Below are 21,693 nucleotides of genomic sequence, written 5' to 3'. Positions count from 1 at the left end.
AACGGGAAACAGTGAACGGTTTTAGAATGTCTGATTAGCCTAATAAAACAAGCCTTAAAAGTTGACCATCAATCATGATGTTGAAATGAAAAGAATATAGGTATAAGCTTAAAAGTCAATCAAAATGTTTTTCATCACAAAACAGTCAATATTGGCTTCGCAACATGGCACCTATGACAATTTGATGTGGCCCAAGAAAATACCAAAAGTCCATGCTCTGCTTTATTGTTTGTGCAGTAGCAGGTGTAACATGGTTCTGGTAAGCCTCATGACACTCCTGCCAATGATTCAAAAGTGATAAATGAAGCACACTCACACAGATTTTGTTCGCACGCTCATTTGTTCCCTGACCACACACTCCTTTTCTTTTAGAGGTCATTCACAACTAGGCCAAGGATGGTGTTACCATGGAAACTAAAGCAGAGAGAACAGAACCAAAAAAAGAGGAATAAGGGAAAAAAAACAGTGGCAAGAAAAAGCATGTTTTTTTAAGTGTAGGTCATGAAAACGACCAAAATTAGCACATACATTTTTTATTATTTAGACACTATTAAATGCTGCATATGGTTTACAGGTTTTAAATGAAAAACCAACAGCTATCAGGTAATGACATTTTATAGATATGCAACTATAAGCTCAACTCTGCAAACCCTTACCCTGTCTGGTATCTGCTAGCACTGTCACATTCGTCTAACACATTTATATTGCAGGTGATCAATTTCATCTTGGAAAATAAATGTGCAATAATGCTATTAATAGCACGGACCTCTAAGCTTGTTTGATTACTGAATACCTGGTAACTGCATGCCCTATGACGCATTGTGTCTTTGTTTACACACTTGCAAAGTTTACGTAATGATAACAGTTTGTATACCGAATCAGTGACAAGCTAATCACACAACTTACTTATGGCTTTTATTAGTTTCCATATATATATATATATATATATATATATATATATATATATATATATATATATATATATATATATATATATATACAGTTCTGTATAATAAACTGGCAAATGCATGGTTACCATTTATAGTAGCTTTAATGCTTTAGTCTTTTCAGGTAAAGAAGCCTATCCAAACAAGCATGTGAGTGCTGCTGTGCTAGTGTCTGTCATTGGATAGATATGTATGATGTTAGGTGTGCTTCTAACTACTATAGAAATGACAAGCATTACAAAATAAAATAAACACGTTAAAAGCCTATAACATGGTGTATTCCCCAAACACGGAAACAGTAGGGACAGTATGCTAAGTAACGGGCCTCTGCATGAGTAATCTGTTTGAACACACAGTCGGCTGAATGCCACAGCTTTATGTCTGTTATACCCCCACCGTAGTAACATTAGTCATATAAACACTGCACGCCCAAACACATATGTGTGGGATAGCTATCACAACCAGATGTGGTGAAAAAACGAGAAACTGCAAAGTAATAACTACTGGCGATCGACAGTCGTCGAGGAGCCAAGATCCTAACGTTAGGCCACAGGGCATAGATTATTGCCTGGGTTTCGTAATGGACGTCAGTGCTATGCATAGCCGAGCTGAGAGCGTTCGGGGATACAGACATGTTTCCAGGAACATGACAACAGGGTTTGGAAAATGAACATTACAGATCTATTGTGTGTTATCTGCTCCACTGACTGCATTCTCATCAAATAGCCTCAGTCTGAGTGTGCGCCATCATCACCGTGACGGCGTCACCGTCTCCCACAACACAAGACGGTCGACGAGCAAACTAGCAATAGATGCCCAACACGGTAGTCGTAGCAGCATTTGTCTGGCTATTTACAGCGTATTTGTGGCCAGCAGTTGGTGCGACAGGAAAGGAATGTCAGAAAGAAAGACAATGTAGATGCGGTTATTGTGTCTTTTAATAGACAACTGCCAACTAGCTTTAGCTAGCAAGCTAGTTAGCCAGAACAGGCCGCCGTGCAAGTGAACGGTCTCAGTGGGCGCCGGGCATCAGCGCTACCTCTCAGGCCATTACACCGCCGTTACCGTCTCTATTGCTGTTTACTCCTTCGGTTTACTGAGACAACATGACTGGCAGAATAATGTTTGAAACAGCGGCGTTTACCTGGGTTTATCAGGTTGCCAGGGCGCGCGGGATCTTTCTCTCCGAGGATCCTGAACACCTCTCGTTGTCGGTGACGTCACGCGTAGGTCTTTCGCTGAGGACGTAAAGAGCGTGTCACGGGCTGCAACTTCAGCGGCAGCGGAGGAGAAATGATATCTGTGCACCAGGATAACTGGCAAACAACTGTAGTATATTTTTCCTAATATAATTTGAATGATACCATAATTTATTCCAAAGAGTTGGAAGATAAAGTAAATTATTTTTAGAAAATTCCCTGTATTTATTTTAGAATAAACGATATACACGATCACAAGTGAGACTGACATTCTTGTAAATTCCTTGATGTTTTATAAGTTATTTTCAGTGAAAATAGATAAGAGCTACTTTACGGCTCTGCGGGTAAAAATTGCAACTCTTACCTAAAATGCCCACAAATAGTTCTATCTCGAAAAAAGTATGGTTCGCAGCGCCCCTCAGTGGACAGCCACTCATACAAATATATTTATTTTTATTTAAATATTTTGTTTTTGTATACCCAATCCTAAAAAGACCTTCACGCTGGAGTGTTTGGAGCATTATGAGTCAACGTTTAACAATGTGTCGTTGTCTAATTTAGAATTATTCAATAATACCTCCGTAGAGAGTTATTATGCCATCAAAAGGCACAAGTATGCCCCTTAAACTTGAAGAATAACTAACACTGGTATAGGGCACAGATCTATATTGACCATTATCAAAACAAAATGTTCCTCTTCAAAAGAACCAAAGACTGGGTGAACAGGTGTTGCATTCTTTGTCCCTTATTTTTGAAGTAGCAGTAACAAAAAGAGACCATCAGGCCACCTTCTGTCTACACAGCTGAATGAACATTGCAATGGGTTGAAGAAAATAACCAAACCAGTGTCCTGAAAGTTGTCATGCGGACAGAGAATTTACTTACTTATTTACATCATAGGGGATTGGAAATCTCCTTTTTTGGGTGCCTGCTTATGAGGTATAAGGAAATTAGAAATTAGACAAAGTAAAAAAGAAGTTAAAGCTATCGTGAAAGCTTATGCAAACCTTGGCAAACATATTGGGCTAAGTGAGAGAGGAAGACATATTTACAGCATTCAGAGAAAATCTAAATCATATATTAATAGACTGCAACAGGGATGAATATGAGAGATGTCATGAATAGCTGAGGAAATACTCAGTTTTACATAAGGGAATTGGCAAGGGAAGAAATGTTTGTCCATTTTTATTTTCTGCCAACCTTCTGATCCACACTCCAGTAGGTAGGTATTGCCCCATGTCAATGCCAATAAAACAAAAAGAAGAAAAAACCCGGAAAGTATTCAATCTACTGCTCTACACTCCAATCCAGAGGGTGGCGGTATAGTTTCCAAAAGAAGACGAAGAAGAAACCCGGATGTTATGTGAAGGTCTTTGGCGATGGTTGGAGTTTAGATAACATTTTGCTGCTGTGGGCCTACTATCGATGTGAAAATGGGTGTTAAAATAGAGGTGTTTCGAGTGAGTAGCACATTTTTTTTAAATAATGTCTGTATATATTGAATATGTATTTATTTTAAGATTTAGAATCTCACAAATTGCCCCAGGCTTCGTGTTTCAATCCAGCTAGTCATTAACATTAGGCTAAGTGATCATCTTGTAACGTTAACAGTTTCACTCACTGGTCCATTTGTTTTTGGACAGATGATGGTGTATCTATCCTTTCCTGTGACCATGTTCTGGGTCTCAAATCAAGCAGAGTATTTTGAAGAGTACATAGTAAAGAGGAAGGTAAGTGATGCTGATTTTCGTTTTCGGTTTTTTCCAAATCATACTTACTTATCCACTCAATGAGGCATGTTGATAACCAGAGATGGTAAGTACTAATTTATTGTACTTAAGTACAAGTAAAAGTACTAGAGTGTAGGAATACTCCGTTACAAGTAAAAGCACTGCATTCAAAATGTTACTCAAGTAAAAGTACAAAAGTATCAGCATCAAAATATACTTAAAGTACCAAAAGTAAAAGCACTTATTATGCAAAATGGCCCATTTCAGAATAATATATATAATATTTTTGGATTATAATTATTGATGCATTAAAGTGTAATCAAAGGTGCAACTAGTTTTAATTACTTTGTGTACTGCATGGTAGATTATGAATTTACTCCAGGTTTAACTAAAGTCTTATTTAAGTCTAGATTATATTTCACGACATCATTAATCAAAATCTGTAAAGTAACTAATGGTACAAAATACATTTAGTGGAGTAAAAGTACACGATTTACCTCTTAATTCTAGTGGAGTAGAAGTACACGATTTACCTCTTAATTGTAGTGGAGTAGAAGTACAAGGTAGCACACAAATTGAAATACTAAAGTACAAGTATCTCGCAATTGTACTTAAGTATAGTTCTTGAGTAAATGTACTTTGTTGCTTTCCACCACTGTTAATAACAGATGTTTTTTTCTCTGTTCTATGATGGCATCTTTCGATATCCAGAGAGAGATCTTCCCAGCCGACGAGAAAGTGCATGTAAGTATAATGCACAGAGTTCATAGGTTTATAAAGTACATGAGTTCCATAAAAAAACAAAATTGACTGCACCCTCTCACTACCACAACACTTACTTAGTCTGCACTGCAGTACACCCTGTGTTCAAGTTTTTTGCCATAGGGTCTATAATATTATTTCATCAATATATAATTCTAAAACAAACCAGTAAATACAGCTACATAGACGAAACAAGAACTCTTTCTTTTGATGCTACTTTTTTTCATTTGAATATTTAAGCCCTGCTGTACAGCACAATATTGATGAAAATGATTGAAACTGATGATGTGCTATATTTTGTTTTCAGAGGAAAGAGTTGGAGGACTTCAAAGAGCAATTGCGAGTTCGTAAGGAGAAGCGAATAATGAAACGGATGTCTATGGAGACTGAGAATTGACCAAAATAAGATGAAGAAATGTATAAATTCCCACTACCACCAGGGGAGGATCATCTGGCAATATTTTTGGGGCAAAAGTGAAAAAACGGGTCGGACTGGAGTAAGAGCCTTTGGAAACCTCCGATAAATTAACACACCCCAAAGGTGTGCTGGGTGTTTTCCAGGAATTGCTTTTCCCCAATATGCCTTTTTCATTTACATTTTGTCAATCAAGTTGATCTGATTCACTGTAATACAATAATTATTTTTGAGATATATCGAGTTCAATCCAATGTAATTATAATAATTTATTCTATGAGGTGCAAAGCCTATCTATGTCTATTCAACCTCGTTGCTTTTGACCAGTTTTAGTGTCATACAACATTGTACCACAGCGGATGAAATAAGACATTTTTGATATTGATACAACAGAAATAGACCTTAATATCAAAGTGTAAAACAAATATCCATAAGATGATTTGAATGCACAAACACAAATCACAAAGTAACTAACAGCAAAAGTGTTCACCCTCTTCATGATAATATCTTAAAATGGCCCATTTTTCAGCAACAACTGCCTTTTGCCTGTGTAATGAAGTATGGGTACCTTTAGCTTGATGTTCTTGGTTGTCTTATTTGAAAATTAAATTAACCTTAAATTACAGTTGATTTATAGTTTGCAACAGGATTCTTATCTGATAGATTATCATTTTCTGCATTCATTGGAGATGGAAAAACAATTGACTGCATTTGTAATCATTTAGTTTCAGTTGTGTGACATTATATATATTTTTTAAAACCTGTTTTATCCAGGTTGTAAAAGTGTATTTACAACCTGTGTTTGTTTATTTGGGGAGTGGGAAAGACATAGGCACTGATTATGTGTGTACTGCTTGTTAAAATGTAATTGTGGTTTTCATAAAAAAATGTTTTTATTTCAACTATTGCAACACGTTTTGATTCGCCTATTGCAACATCCTTAACCTCAGGTTGAAGTGTAGAGTATTGTGTTAGTTTGAACTTCACTAACTCAAAATGCCTTGACTTCTGTAATAAAGTGAAATACTGATTGTATTCCCAATAATGAATGGTTATGTTAAACTATTACAATAAACAAAATTACCAACATGCACTGCTATTAAAAGAGCATGCATCTTATATTCCTTTACAAGTGGAGGGATAGTGCTTTGAGATAATGCTCTTATTTTCAAAAGTTGTCTGCATTTCACTTCAATTAAAACCTGAATTGATTACAAAAGCCAACAGTTGCTTGGCAATGCTTGATCTGGAAACACTTTTTTTTTCCTACTTTAGAAAACATTTTCATTAATCATTTAAAAAATGGTGTATCCAGCTGAAAATGACAGCTACTTTGAACTCCCAAATGTAGGGTGGTATTGTTTTGGATGTGTTCAACCATATAGGTCATGATGAGTCTTTTCCTAAGGCAAGAAAGTGTGTATTTCTTTCTTTCAGCTGTTTCTTTTAATGGCTGTACTATAGTATGTTATGTTATGATAGTCTAAGTGATGAATAGGCCTACTGGTTATATTTATGGGGTTAATCCACCCCTAAGAAAACATAGTAGTTGGACTTCTAGTTACAGAAAATCTTTAGGAAAAGGCGCCGGCTAAATTAAATTAGAATTAGGACATGGTACTTTTTCCAAACATAAGGTCACAACCATAGTAGGGTTACAATATAAAATTGTGAATAGTGGATGAGATATGACCATGCAATAGTCGAATCAGACAAAAGGGGGCAATATTTCACTGTCAAAAGCTGTGTGCTAGATCCGATATATAACAACAAGGAAGTGACCGAGCGACCAGCAGCAGCAGACTGCTGTCAAGATGGCACCGAGTGGGCTGAAAGCGGTAGTAGGAGAAAGTAAGTTACACATTCATTTGATCCCTATCTGCTGTAAGAAGTTTATTAAAACTAAAATACGTAGAAAGTTAAGTTAAACGTCACCTATGAGCTCGATAAACTGACGCTCAGCTTTCAGCTCAAAAACATTGCTGGAGACGATGGCCACCAAAGGGTTTCTTCCTGTTCCTGTCCCAATTAATTGCGCACCTTACTTTGGTTGATGACATCGCTTACCAAGTTATTGTGATAAATTGATATTGTTGTTCTGTATGTGTTGGTAACAGTCTTTGCTGAGGGGAAATGGTTGTTATTGTGATGTTTGGCGGATGTAAAAAGAGAAATAGTCGTGGCGTCAGTGACTGGAAATGTTGTGACAGTCAAAGTTATAGGCTAACGCAAGCTAGCTCATCTAAAGGGAAGTCGGTTAACTTCACTTGTGATGGAATAAATTAACTATTATGTTCTGACATTAGACATCAATGAAGTTTTAGAGTAACTTGTATTTCAACATTGAATCATCAGGTCAGGTGTCTTGATAAAATGAACAAATAGCTATTGTTTGAATCAGAAATCAGAAACAGGTTTATTGCCAAGTAGTTTAACACATAGGCCTACGGGGAATTTGCCTAGGTGTGCAACGTAAATTATAAAAAAGTTAATTAATAATACATTGTGTATTCAGAAATATCTACAAACACTATAGCGTTATTTACCCTTATACGTTTAAATAATAATTTCAGTATTTTAATGAAGTGATACAGTTGTTCTTAATTTATCATCTTAATTTATCGTCTAAATGTAGCCTACATTTCTTTGCAACATTGACACAACCTTTTTTCCCATGTCAAATAATGTGAAAACAAACACCCGTCATTCAGAACTCATAAAATCTTCATGTGTTTATAGGCAATATATAATCCACACCTTGCCAGGGATTCAGAGATCAGACAAAAAATGATTAATTTTTTAACTAGGCCTGATGACTAATTTATTTAAGTTTTAGTATCGGCGAGAGATTCGCATCAAGGCAATTGTGGAGGCAGATATTTAGCTAATTTTTTTTGAATTAACAAATACACAGGCGAAGATAAAAAACTGATATGGCTTAAAGGCTGTCTTCTTTAAGCTGGAAAAGCCCCGGCTAAAAGTTGTCATATTTTCCAGTTCCTTGTGTAGAAATAGATTGGCCATGGCAAGAAAGGAAGTTTGTCATTGCTGGGTCCTAGTAGACATTGTTAAGTTTCTGAATGTATGTACCATCAAAAAATGTGAGCTTTAGTAACAATTGTTGAGAGGAAGGACCTTAAGACCACATATGGCTTGGTTTTCTTGTAGAGTCCATCCTGCATTAGGGAGTCTCTGCTTTGTTAATATTGAGGAAGTTGAGAAATGACATGTTATCACATTGAGGTAGTTCTTCATTTGTATGCCTCTTCACACACTGTCGTCCTTGTGTGCACTATTAAGACGAGAAAAGTTAAGATGAAGAAGTAAGCTTACCCGATCCTGGTGATGTGATGATGGCCAAAACAATTGCCAGACTAAATATAATTAGCTATGTGGAATAGTGCCTCTTCTCTTTTACCCTGAAGGTTGGTGTTTTATTTTCCGGCATTTTAGGCAAGGTGTTCCACCTCCTGCCACAGCTTTTATACCTTTTTTATAATCTGATCCTCATAAAATGTAATATCAAATCTACAAACCGCATTGCACGGTATTGTCGTATTGGAGTCATTGATACATTTCATACACTTACCTGTTTTACCTAACATTTTTATGTGGGGCAAGAAATTATTGATACTTTGTAATCATATATAAATGTATTTCTTCTCTTCTACAGAAATCCTCAATGGGGTTATCAAAAGTGTGAAGAAGGATGGAGAATGGAAGGTAACAATTGTCCAATAAGAATGAAAAAGTCCCCTGATTTTGTCAAACTGAATTTATAACCCCTGTATATCTCTCACTTCTTCAGGTTCTTATCGTGGATCACATGAGCATGCGAATTCTGTCCTCTTGCTGCAAGATGTCTGACATTCTGGCAGAAGGGGTTACCAGTAAGTATGCAGATAACTAATGTTCATGCATCCTTTTAATAAATTGCATACATGAACGCTCAAACTAAAAACATACAGATATCAGTACACTTTTTAAATGATGTTTAACTTTTGCAAAACCTCATCAAATTGGAATCAGCAATCGAGGAATATTTACAGGTGTCCTGTCTACTTTCACAAAGCTGAACCTCATATGTTGATTGATTTGATCAAAATGAAAAAGATGCAGTCCATACAAAACCATTTTATTTACATAATCTCAATAAAGGTAATTCTATATTTGCACATGTTTTCACCATCCTTATGAAAAAAGAACCCAATAAAATGATATGCAAGATAAACAGTATGTTACGCCCTTCTCAGAGTTCCACACACACTGGTTTTCATCTGGCCGCTTTTACATTTTGGCATTTATTTTTCACTATACATTATAATGATCATGGGTTTTTTGCCGTTGCATATTGATAAAGTCAGATTGTTACAATACAGCTTTATTTATAGAGCACTTTAAACCTCCAGACCAAAGTGCTGTACAGGCAAAAAAACAAAACATACAAAAAGTAACACAGCTCAGCTCACACACCATAAAACAAGTACAAGTAAAAACAATAGACAATTTAAAAGCAATAAAAGCAACTCTCTAAAAGATGTTAATACGCTAAGGAGAAGAGGTGGGTTTTAAGAAGTGATTTAAAAGCAGGCAGTGTGGCAGCCTGTCTGATGTGCAGGGGCAGATCATTTCACAGTGTGGGAGCCGCTACAGAGAAGCAACGGCCCCCTCTGAGCTTTGACTTGGTTCTGGGCACATTCAGGAGCAGTTGATCTGCTGACCTGAGAGGGCGGTTGGGCGGGTAAGGGTGTAGCAGCTCAGAAATATATGGTGGGGTCATGCCATTTAGGGATTTAAAAGTAAATAAAAGGATTTTGAAATTAATCCTAAAATGTATTGGCAGCCAGTGGAGCGAAGCCAAAATGGGGGAAATGTGGTCATATTTCCGTGTGCCAGTTAAAAGCCTTGCTGCGGCATTTTGCACCCGCTGCAGACGAGTGAGGGAGGACCCACTGACCCCCATGTAGAGAGAGTTACAGTAATCCAGCCGAGTGGTGACAAAGGCGTGGATTACTGTCTCAAACTGCTGTCTGGAAAGAAAAGGTTTTACTTTGGCTAGCTGCCTCAGGTGATAAAAGCTTGTTTTTACCACAGATTTAATCTGACTCAAGTTTTAGTTCACGGTCCATTTTAATGCCAAGGTTCGTAATGGTGGGCTTGGTGGACTGAGCCAGGGAACCCAGGTCTACAGAAGTGGTGCCAGTGGTGTTACCAAAAACCATTACTTCTGTTTTTCCTTCATTTAGTTTTAGGAAATTGCACGCCATCCAGGCCTTTGTCCTCTAGACCAGGGGTTCCCAACCCCCGGTCCGCGGACCGGTACCGGGCCGCGGAGGTGTTACTGCCGGGCCGCGAAATAGCTGTGAGTTGATCGTAATATTTGCAGAATTATAAATATATAAATATATTTTATCATAATATTTATTTCAAAAAGTGTTTAATTTTCGCACCTATGCCACCAGTCATATTATTTCATCCAGTAGCTAGTTAATCTTTCACCAGAAAACGGTTGAAAATGGCTTTTATGATGTTCCGAGGGATTCGGCGGCTCAGCCTAAAGTCTCAGCCTCTTGTGCTCACGAGCATGTTACCGGTGCGCCAAGTAGGAAGAGGAGCGCACAGGAGACAACCGTTTGATTGCAGACTGTTATGTTTATGTGGGGAAATGGTGGTGCATACATTATTTGAGATATATTTCAAACTCGGACTTCATTTTAAGGACATGTCGGCCAGGGGTGCTGTGCCTTTTTACGCACCGCCTTCGCTGTGTTTAACTTAATCAGAACAGTTTAAGAGTGACTGCAGGCTGCTACGTGTTAACCACACACACATCTACATACATCGAACTTCCCGATTACTCCCCCTTTTATTAGTTTTATGAAGGAGATGTCCAGTCAGTCACCAAGGTGCATGATGTGTGTGTGTATGTGCTCTGCTCAGCTCAGCTCTGTGTGTTCGGTGTGTTTGTGTCTGTCCGACACCGGCATATATGCGGCTGTTCCCAAAATAAATTAGTTTAATCTTAATCTCGATGTAGTGCTATGCTGTCGGGAGTGCACCGGAACGAACGACACTATCATAATATCTTCTGAAAACAAATGCCAGTGTCACACACACACACACACACACACACACACACACACACACATACACACCCTGGCGACCGGACATCTCCTTCATAATGCGCCTTCTCCTCGTTTCCCCAGCATTCACTGGAGTATCCGTAAATCATACAACCAAAACGTTGATTTATCTGTTTTCCCGTTTTGGTTTAAAAACTGAATAACGTCGGTTTTTTGGTTTTCCGAAAAACCAAAAAACAACACCGGTTCTTTTTTAAACTTTGTTAATATGTTTTGGATGCATATTGTTCGAGTATTTGTTCAGGCTGTTACATACAATTAGCCTCTGTTGCTACCTGCTGGTGGTGAGTAAATATTAAAATCAGTTAAAATTGACAACCGGTCCGCGATTTTTTTTTAATGTATCTACCGGTCCTTGGCACAATAAAGGTTGGGAACCCCTGCTCTAGACACTTTAGCTGTGGGCTAATTGAGTAACCCTCCTTCTTTGTTAGTGGGACATAAATCTGGCTATCATCAGCATAGCAGTGGAATGCGATGCCGTGCTTTCTAAATATGGACCCAAGAGGGAGCAAATAGAGGGAGAATAGCAGGGGGCCTAATACTGAGCTCTGTGGGACCCCATACAGGAGTGGAGCAGAGGATGACTCGGAGTCACCAAGGCTGACAGAGAAAGTTCTGTCCTTCAGATATGACCTGAACCATTCCAGGGCTTTCCCCTCAATGCCCACTTCTCCAAGCGAGAGATCAGGATGTCATGGTCGACTGTATCGAATGCAGCAGTTAAATCAATAAGTAGAAGCACAACGCAGTCCCCAGAGTCCGTAGATAAAAAGATGTCATTAAAAACTCTTAAAAGCGCTGCTTCAGTGCTGTGCATAGTTTTAAAACCGGATTGGAAAACCTCCAGTATATTGTTCTCTTCCAGAAAAAACATAATTTGACTGTAGACAATCTTCTCCAGGATTTTTGACATAAAAGGCATTTTGGAAATGGGCCTAAAATTAGCCAGAACTGTGGGATCCAGACTGGGTTTTTTAATACGAGGTTGTACTACTGCATGCTTCAGGTTTTCAGGGACCTTCCCTGAGAGCAGACAGCTGTTTATAACTGCCAGCACAGATGGTCCAACAGTCGGGAAAACCTCTTTTAAAAAGTTGAGGTGCGACAGGGTCATTTGGAGAACCAGAGGGCTTTAACTTGGAGACAATCTCCTGTACAAAAGACAGAGCTACAGCAGGGTGTCCGCGGGGGGTTAAAAGTTGATAAATCAATTTAGCGAAAATTAAGGCTATTAAAAAGTAATAAACGGCATTTTCCAAGGTATTACATTTTGTAGCTTGTTTTCAATAAGTATATAAATTGTCCAAAGAGGTAGTATTCTAAAGTCTGCCTGAATGTAATCATTGCGTAGTGTGATTCTTTGTTGTTTATTTATGGCAGCCCGTTGGATTTGACGTCATCTGAACAGGACATCGCACGCTCACTGCTTGATAGCGCGAGAAGGTCCATTTACGCCGGTTGCAAAACAACATCTTTATTTATGGGGAAATGCAAGTTTGCGTCCAAATGGTTGGAAGATAAGGAGGAAGGACAATCAATACTGTATATAGTAAATGTGAGGTAAAGTGTGTCGCCAATGTAACTGGTTAAAACTCGAAGTGGCGATGAGGTCTTAAAATGTATGGAAAGGGTCTTAAAAAAAGGTCTTAAAAGGTATTAAATTTTACTTCAGGATTCCTGCATATACCCTGTTCAGGCTCAAACTGATTAAAGACAGCAGAGCACGGTGCAGGAACTGAGGGGTCATTTGCAGGAGCAGAGATTTGAGCTCTAGTGGAGTTTACCTTATTAATAAAAAAGTAAAGAAAGTCTTCACAGACCGCAGTAGAAGTCTCCATAACGGTATTCTGGGGGGCATTAAGGACCAAATCAATAGTCTGAAACAGAACACGTGGCTTGTGACGGTTTGACAGAAAGATGTCAGATAAATGTTTGCTTTCTGCCTCTTTCACAGTGATCTGATAGAGACGCCAACACTCCCTCAACATTTGAAATGAAACTTGCAGTTTGTCCTTTTTCCATTTACGCTCAGCTCTACGGCAATCCCGTCGGACAGCCCGAGTCGTGTCATTTAACCAAGGCTCAGATTTAGTTTGAGGTTGCCTGGTTTTGAAAGGAGCAACAGTGTCTATGGCAGCTTGTTGAGACTGAAGTTCTCTGCTTTCTCCTTTTCAGTTGTGGAGGACATCAATAAACGAAGGGAGCCCATCTCTAGTCTCGAGGCTATTTACTTGATTTCACCCGTGGAGAAGGTAAGCTGTGGAGTTTTTATCTCGGAGATCAATCTGCAATGTTCTGTCGTCACTTTCCAAAACATTTCTATTCATTTTTTTCATTTCTATTCATTTTTTTTCAATTACAGTCAGTCCGTGCTCTCATTAACGACTTCAAAGATGCTGCCTTAACTTACAAAGCAGCACACATCTTCTTCACTGATAGTAAGATAATCTGTTTGTGTGTGTGTGTCTGTGTGTGTCTGTGTGTATACAGTGTACTGTGCATATTTGCATTTAAATGAAATGGTATACAAACATAGGAAACAGCTTTTTTTAAATGTACGCTGCAAACATTAAAACATTTTATGTATGAATGTTAGGGCTGCTCAATTAATCGTATTTTAATCGCAATTACGATTATGGCTTGCAACGATTACGAAAACAACGTAATCGAAATAAAACGATTATTCTTTTATTATTATTATTAATTAAAAAAAAATAATAATTATTAATTTTTTTTTTTATTGGTTTTTCAGTTGAATTATACTTAAAGTTCAGGGTAATCACATGTTAAAAACATACTGTTAAAAAAAAATCTCCAATAAATTGATGTTTTCAAAGTAAATGGATAATCGTTTTTAATAATCATGATGTCAATTATTGACCCAAATAATCGAGATTGTGATTTTTGCCATAATCAAGCAGCCCTAATGAATGTAACATTTTTCTTATTACCAAAAAGCTATTGCCATTTCTAATTGACCTATGTTTGCTTGCATAGCTTGTCCGGATGGTCTCTTTGCTGAGATTGGGAGATCCAGAGTTTCCAAAGTCGTCAAGACTTTAAAAGAGATTAATGTTGCTTTCCTGCCGTATGAGTCTCAGGTAAGACTCTCCGTTTTTACTTTAACAAACCTGGTTATTTTATCCACACTGTCCTTATCCAGTTTTGTTTTAGCTATGTTTTGGTGTGATGTTTGGTGCTGTGCAGCCGGCTTAGGTTTATCAGAGATGTTTTCACTTTAACTGCTGCCTGTTAATGAAAGAGTCCACACTAAAATGCTCCCCTAGAGCTCTCCGTGATTTACAATGAATGACACCTTTCACAATACACAAAGTAATTTTTCAATGTTAATGTAAAAATATGAATAATGCAGTTATGGTTACATTTAGGCAAACCTCATGCCCTCTCGCCCCTGCAGGTTTTCTCTCTGGATGATCCGTCCTCCATGTTCTCCTTCTATAGTTCTAAGCCAAATGAAGACAAAGGGAAAATGATGGAAATTCTGGCGGAGCAGATTGCAACCCTGTGTGACACACTTAAGGAGTACCCTGCAATCCGTTACCGCAAGTATGGAAGCCCTGCATAACACTAGAGTGAAATTAGTTTTCCTCTGAGTTTGTTCATTCAGTTGTATACTTTTCTCTCTCTTAGGGGGCCGGAGGAGAATGCTAGACTGGCTGAAGAGGTCTACCAGCGCCTTACTGCTCACAAAGCAGACAACCCAAGCATGGGAGAGGTTAGGAAGTACTTACATTCAAATTCAATTCAAATTTAAAAGTTTTATTGTCATAATGCACATAAGCTACACTGTAGAAATGGCAATGAAATTCGTATGACCCAAGCTCTTCCAAAAATGCAACATATATTATAAAATACAAATAAAAAAACAAAAAATAGTGCACAACAATGATGTGCCCTACTGTCAGGGTTCCTGCAGGTAACTTTTAAAGACAATTCAAAATGAACTTGTTATATTAAAAAAAATCCGGTAACATTGATTCAAATCAAAAGCTTCATCAAGCAGATCTGGAGTGTCAACCTGTTTGGAAAATTGATCATAAATGTATTTCTGTTTGGCTTTAGCAAGTCTTTAATATATCTGGCCTTAAGCAGTAGGGACCCCGACTGTTTTGATTTTATTGTATTCTTAATTTGCATACCGCTTTTTTCTGCTAAATCAATTCTTCCCTGTTAGAGAATACATTTCCGTTGGGATTCTTCTGCTCTTCTCTGTCACATGTTGTGGACGTTCTGTGGTTTCTGACTTTTATTTCCCGTTGATTATTTTTCTCATGCTTTGCTGGACTTCTCTTCTTTTCTGTCTTTCTTAGCTGACATTTCCTTGCTCCTGAGATGGGTCTTAACAGGCATGTATTACTGTTCTCTTCTTCTCTGCATACATCTGAAGTGTTTCCATGTTGTGCTGTCTTACTCTTTATCTTTTCTGTACTTGACTAGTTTCCTGAAACGCTTCCTCATCCTGCATCATACTGTGATATCAAAACATCTATTTATAAAAGCGTATAAGACTTTCACTGCATGACAGACTCACACAATGATAACAAGGGGTACAGTTGACTAAGTAAAAATGCATCTATGAAGTCATTTTTATATTTGGTCAGTGTAAGAACATATATTTATGTTTTTTTAGGGTGCAGACAAGGCTCGGTCCCAGCTTCTGATTGTCGATCGTGGGTTTGATCCCATCTCACCCATCCTACATGAGTTGACCTTCCAGGCAATGGCGTATGACTTGCTAGACATCAAACAGGACATCTACAGGTGAGTGAACATCTTTTTCTATATTGTACTCATCACATTGAATTTCTCCAAATTCAATTCCGTTTTCCTTTTTTTACATTTTTGTAGTTATCAGACAACTGGCATTGGGGATTCAAATAACAGAGAAGTGTTATTGGACGAAGATGATGAGCTCTGGATCCAGCTCAGACACATGCACATTGCTGACGTCACTAAGTAAGTCTGTCACGACTAGATGACAATATCTTCACACAATTTAGTTAAACTTTAACCTTTCCTAACAATTTCTGGCCATTGTTTTTTTCTTGTTTCTATGTTGCAACTTCAAACCACACACTTTGCTTTGTATGCACTCGAAGAATTAGCAATTCGATATCATACTTTGCCATTAAACTAGTTACATTGTAGCATCATATGTGGTTAAGAGTAATGAAAAGTTATTTAATCCTATTAATTAAATCCCTTTGTTAGTGTGCAGTAATAAAATAAACACATTTTGGGGCATAATTAAGCCTTACATTTTCCCTTTTTAAATTGATGTTTATAATATGTCAAAACACAAAAGTGAGTGCAGTAATTTGAGGATTTATGATAAGTACTAGTAACTGTATAATTATAGTTACTTAGGACTGTAATGTTTTTAAATATAACATAAAACTGAGTTACGCTTTGGTTTCTTAGTAATATTATGACGTAATAACATGTATTTCTGCATAAGGTGACTCATCATTCTCAAAACCCTTTGTTGCAGGAAAGTGACGGAGCTTCTTCGCTCCTTTTGTGAGAGCAAGAGAATGTGCACTGACAATGTGAGTGTTACTGGCTGTACTCACATGACAGATGTTCATAATATCTGACATATCTGCTATGTTATAATGAATTTTGTTTACATTTTTTCTATTTCAGTCCAACATAAAAGATCTCTCTCAGATGTTAAAGAAGATGCCACAGTACCAAAAGGAGCTGAGCATGGTGAGTGGGACAAAGATAAACCAGCCCCTCACGATGAGTATTATTGTCTGATGACATCTATTTTTCTATTGTAAAGCAGGTACACTCGGAAAAAAATTATTTTAGGAATATACATATCATTGAGTTATTTTCTTCCTCAATCACTATTTTGAACATATTTTATTACGACCACTTCTGACAGTATATTTAAAGGTTTGTTTGAACAAATCTTTATTTACAACTAAATTATTAACACTTGTAGTTAATTGGACTTTACATTGACTGTCCATCACGACATTACTCCGCAAATCGCTCCAAACATTTTCTATTTCATATCCGAGTTGCCAGTCTTGCCTATAGCTTAGAAGTGTTTTATTGGTTTTGTAAATCACATGATTTGGTTTTAACCTCAAATTCATTCATGAATAAATAATCCTGACTTATTTTCCTTCACAGTACTCTACTCACTTGCACCTTGCCGAGGCTTGTATGAAGAAATTCAAGGCGTCTATCGATAAGCTTTGTGAAGTGGAACAGGTTGGTACTCTTGTGGAGTGTGAAAGTGAAATTAATTATCTTTTGGAAGGTTTAATTGACATATAGACTCTGAGCTATTAGGCCATACAAATATTCACATTGATGTATTTTCTTCACTTACACTGGAGGTCTAGTTCATTTTAATCCACATTAGTATGGCAATACATAGGGTGAAGTTACACTTCCGTCGGAGGTATAAATAGAAACATGATCATCCCTGAAGATAAAAGCACCCATAGATGACCTTTTTACTCTGTATTCTTGGAATTTGCCTGTTCATGCTTTATGTATTGTTGGATAAACATCCTTTCAGTCAGTTCTTTTCAGAAGGACTCTGTCTCACCCCCTAAGCATGATAAGTGACCTCTACAGGGTGGCATATTTATTTATAACTCCACTGATCTTACATTTAGTAAGAGAATCATAAAAACACATAGGAAGCTCTGGAATGGACATCCATATATCAACAGAAATGCAAAGGAAGTCATTACTGAGTGGAAAGGCCTTTAATGACACGTGATATATGTACTGCTTGGCAATGTGGAAATCCTTTCATCAACATGAGACTGGGATAAGGCCAAGGTTCAGACCATCAGCAAGCTCCTGTGTGTTGTTTTTATGAGCCACACATGCTTTGTCTCCCTGAGGGGGGAGGGGGGGGGGGGGTCCTCTGCCATATTTAGTCCAGTATTAAATGAGATGCATGCACACAGGAAATGTCAATCTACGCATGGTTGTGGCATTTTGAAATGCAAGTGTTTATGGAGCCTTTTAAATAAGTCTATCCCTACACTAATGGATTGACAGCATGTCTGAAAGCTGCCTCATTAATCCAAAAGGCATGTATTGGCTCAAAGATTGACGGTGGGATCCAAACAGCAATGGCTCTCTGTCAGCTGTCGTTTGTTTTAGTGCTGTACATTGTTTGGGCAACCCATACATATGTATGTTTGTAACGTTATGAGCTAAACCATGTGATTTCATTTTGATGTGCTCTTGTAGCCACTCTAGTTTAATTTGCTCACAAAAAGTGTTGATTGACCTTTTAGGCTTTGTCAAAATTCATCATAGAGCTTGACAAGAGTTTTTACGTAGGTAACTTGTAAGACTATAAAGAACTTGTTAGGTAAGTAAAGTTTAAAAGGCAAGTCATCCTCCTGTGTCAGCTGCCCTGTGAGTCGTGTGTCAGCTGATTCAAGTTGTAACTGTTAATTGAGATGCCAGTTAAAGTTAATGGTCAACCACCATGTTGTTATTCACAGGACTTGGCAATGGGAGCAAATGCAGAAGGGGAACCTCTTAAGGATGCCATGAAGAGCATTGTTCCTGTGCTCCTCAACAATGAAATTGAGGTCTATGACAAAATCCGCATCATACTGCTCTACATATTCTACAAGAAAAAAGGTGCGTCCTTGTCCAAATCTTTTCTTTTTGGACCAATTCAACATTTTTAACCATTAATTAGAAGCTTTAATATTACCATAAGCTTTGATAAGAAGTGTAAAGCAGACAATTGAGTGTTATCATTGCCTTCACTGTTTTATCATATTTTTTTTTATCGATATAGGCATTGGGGAGGAGAACCTTGCCAAGCTCATCCAGCACGCAAACATACAGGCCGACAGCAACATCATCACCAACCTGCAGAACCTGGGCTGTAACCTGATAGCTGGGGTGAATTTCTTCATTAGTTTGGTTATATTCTCAAACGTCATTTTTCCTCAGTTTTTTTTACATACCTTGTATTGTCTGTTAGGGCCGCAATGCAGGGAACACGCTGCCAGATCGGAAAGAGCGCACGGAGAGCACGTACCAGCTCTCTAGATGGACACCCATCATGAAAGACGTCATGGAGGTAGTAAAGCCAAAGTTAGATTCCTGATGTTGCTGACACAGCTTTTCTCTGCGTTTTACTCTCTGTGTTTAATCGATTGCAGAATGCCATAGACGACAAACTGGATAGAAAGCAGTGGCCCTTCCTCTCTGACCCCGCTCCCATCAACACAACTCAGACTGCAGTCAGGTGGGTGGAAACAGAAGATAAATATCTAAATATATTATCATCAAAAATATCCTCAAATATGAACTAAACTTGGAGAATCGGAGGTTGAAACCCTCTTTATTGGTCACACATGTTCATGTACAGAACACACGGTGAACATTTGTCTCTGCTTTTTACCCATCCTAGTACTAGAAGCAGTGGGCAGCTATTGTACAGCGCCCGTTACTTAATTACAGTTTTATAAATAACTGGTTAATAAGTAATATTGAAAACATGACATTTCCTTTTTCTTTGTATTCCAAGGAAATGTTAGTATTTTTGTGTTTTAGTTTTTTTATATAAGCAAACATATTAACTGACAGAATAATTTTGTCAAATAAAAGCTTTTATCCCTGTAACTGAGTTGGAGTCAGGCTTGTGTCATAGGGAGTTGAAAAGGTGAAATGAATCAAGTTGTGCTTTGCCTACTCTCTAATCCCCCGGGGAATGCCTGTCATGGTGATGGTGCTTATACAAACCACTCTAATGGACCTGGTTCACTCATAATCTCTATAATGCACCGTGCTCGTGTCCTTCCTTTCTAGCAAAGTGCAGAATTAAAACTGAGTAGTCATTAATATTAACACTAGTATGTACTCTTGAAGGGCTATTTTGGGCTGGCAATACAGAACTGAACATAGCAGTTGGTAAAGAGGTTACATAATGACACACATTAACAGAGATAGTGTGTAAAGTCCTTCTCTGTTTGTGACGGAGACATTTGCTTCCAGACTGAGAAAAGTTGGGCGTTCTGACTCTGTTCAATTGATTTATAGGATTTTTCCATACATTTTTTTTAATGATTTAATGCTATTAGTAGTTTCTATAATTGGATTATTGATTGATTAGTGTAATATATAATTGACATTTACAAACAAGCCCTACCTTTAATCAAAATGACATGTTCGATTCTTTTACAGCAGTGCACGTTTTGGACACTGGCACAAAAATAAATCTCCGACAGAATATCGCACTGGCCCTCGGCTGATTATATTTGTGATCGGTGGAGTGTCTCAATCGGAGATGCGCTCCGCCTATGAAGTCACTCGAGCCACTGATGGGAAATGGGAAGTGCTAATTGGTGAGAATCAATGTTGAAAAGGCCACAATTCTGTATCCCAACAATTCAAGGTTGAGCCTTTTTAGTATTAATATCACTTTCTCCTTGACAGGGTCTTCTCACATCCTGACTCCAACAAGCTTCCTCAATGACCTGAAGAGTCTGGACCAAGTTCCCAATCCTGATAGTTAGATAGTTCACCTGAAACAGGGAAAGATACACTGGAATAAGGGTTTAGTCCTGCATTTGAGAGGCTGGTTACTTGCATTCTGTCGCAGCATCTTCCACGTCTGAAGTGAAGCATGGGGAGAAATCTTAGATGTAGCCATGAATGGAAACATTTGTGATTCTTTGTTTTGTTTTAGAAAACTATTTGTATTAGTTTGTTGTAAATGGGGTTCCGTATGCTACTGTGATTAAAATTATATAAAATATTTAACTAGATAGAATTAATATTTTGATTATTTAACTGTTGTGATTCAAATTCTTATTTTTGTTACTACAATATATGATTTCCCTAATTTGTGTAAAAAATTTGCAGCACTCCCACAAAACCTGACCATCTCACACCAAAAATCAATCAATATATTTTGACTTGACTATAAGTCTGTAGAAGTATGCATCGTATATTCAGTGGCAAGTGTGAAGTGCCTTTTTTCCCCTCTAGGTACCTTTTTTCCCATGTTTGTGGTCAATTCATCTCAGAATGTAATATCTCCACTGCTGTTTTATGAAGGCTTGAATGTTTACCATATTCTTTAATATATTGCTGGGAGCAAGTGTGATGGCTGTGTTTCTTTGTTGTTGAAAAATGAGTAATACAATAAACATGATATCAACTTTAAATTGTCTTGTGAAGTCATCTAGAATCATTTTAATCTGCATAACATTTGTTTCAAATATTGGATCAAATAATCTCAACTAATGCTCCATTTTATCAACGTTCTTATCCCAAAATCAGGAAATCATTGTGGAGATCTTTTAACTTTAATAGCTCATTCAACCACATGTACACATGCTCTCTTAATATCCATACTTTTAAGATGATATACTTTAATTTGTTGTATATGTTGTGTCTGAATATTTATGTAATATGTGATCAATGTAGGCTGAAAACGTCTTATCCTCCCTTTGACTTTAAATG

General features: G+C 37.6%; 2 protein-coding genes across 3 annotated transcripts; both read left to right on the top strand.

Annotated features, from left to right (window-relative positions):
• Nucleotides 1–3,484: 3,484 nt before the first annotated feature.
• LOC117493432 (protein PET100 homolog, mitochondrial) lies at nt 3,485–6,095 on the top strand. The gene is made up of 4 exons (XM_034143985.1): nt 3,485–3,606; nt 3,790–3,876; nt 4,588–4,620; nt 4,946–6,095. Exons 1-4 carry the CDS (start codon nt 3,580–3,582, stop codon nt 5,033–5,035), a joined length of 237 nt encoding a protein of 78 aa, XP_033999876.1. The 5' UTR covers nt 3,485–3,579; the 3' UTR covers nt 5,036–6,095.
• A 707-nt stretch (nt 6,096–6,802) lies between these two features.
• Nucleotides 6,803–21,395, top strand: stxbp2 (syntaxin binding protein 2). Of its 2 annotated transcripts, none has more exons than XM_034143939.1 (19): nt 6,803–6,904; nt 8,727–8,776; nt 8,862–8,943; nt 13,375–13,451; nt 13,562–13,637; nt 14,197–14,300; nt 14,618–14,766; nt 14,851–14,935; nt 15,851–15,981; nt 16,069–16,176; nt 16,712–16,769; nt 16,867–16,932; nt 17,368–17,448; nt 18,711–18,852; nt 19,016–19,122; nt 19,205–19,303; nt 19,386–19,471; nt 20,413–20,570; nt 20,662–21,395. In XM_034143939.1, exons 1-19 carry the CDS (start codon nt 6,868–6,870, stop codon nt 20,739–20,741), a joined length of 1,776 nt encoding a protein of 591 aa, XP_033999830.1. In that variant the 5' UTR covers nt 6,803–6,867; the 3' UTR covers nt 20,742–21,395. The 2 variants fall into 2 exon arrangements, with proteins under 2 accessions (XP_033999830.1, XP_033999829.1); XM_034143938.1 differs by having other exon boundaries at nt 20,410–20,570.
• The last annotated feature ends 298 nt before the right edge of the window (nt 21,396–21,693 follow it).

The sequence above is a fragment of the Trematomus bernacchii genome, unplaced genomic scaffold (genome assembly GCF_902827165.1).
Source record: "Trematomus bernacchii unplaced genomic scaffold, fTreBer1.1, whole genome shotgun sequence".
In the NCBI taxonomy this organism is placed as follows: domain Eukaryota; kingdom Metazoa; phylum Chordata; class Actinopteri; order Perciformes; family Nototheniidae; genus Trematomus; species Trematomus bernacchii.
This window is presented reverse-complemented; position numbering and strand designations above follow the sequence as displayed.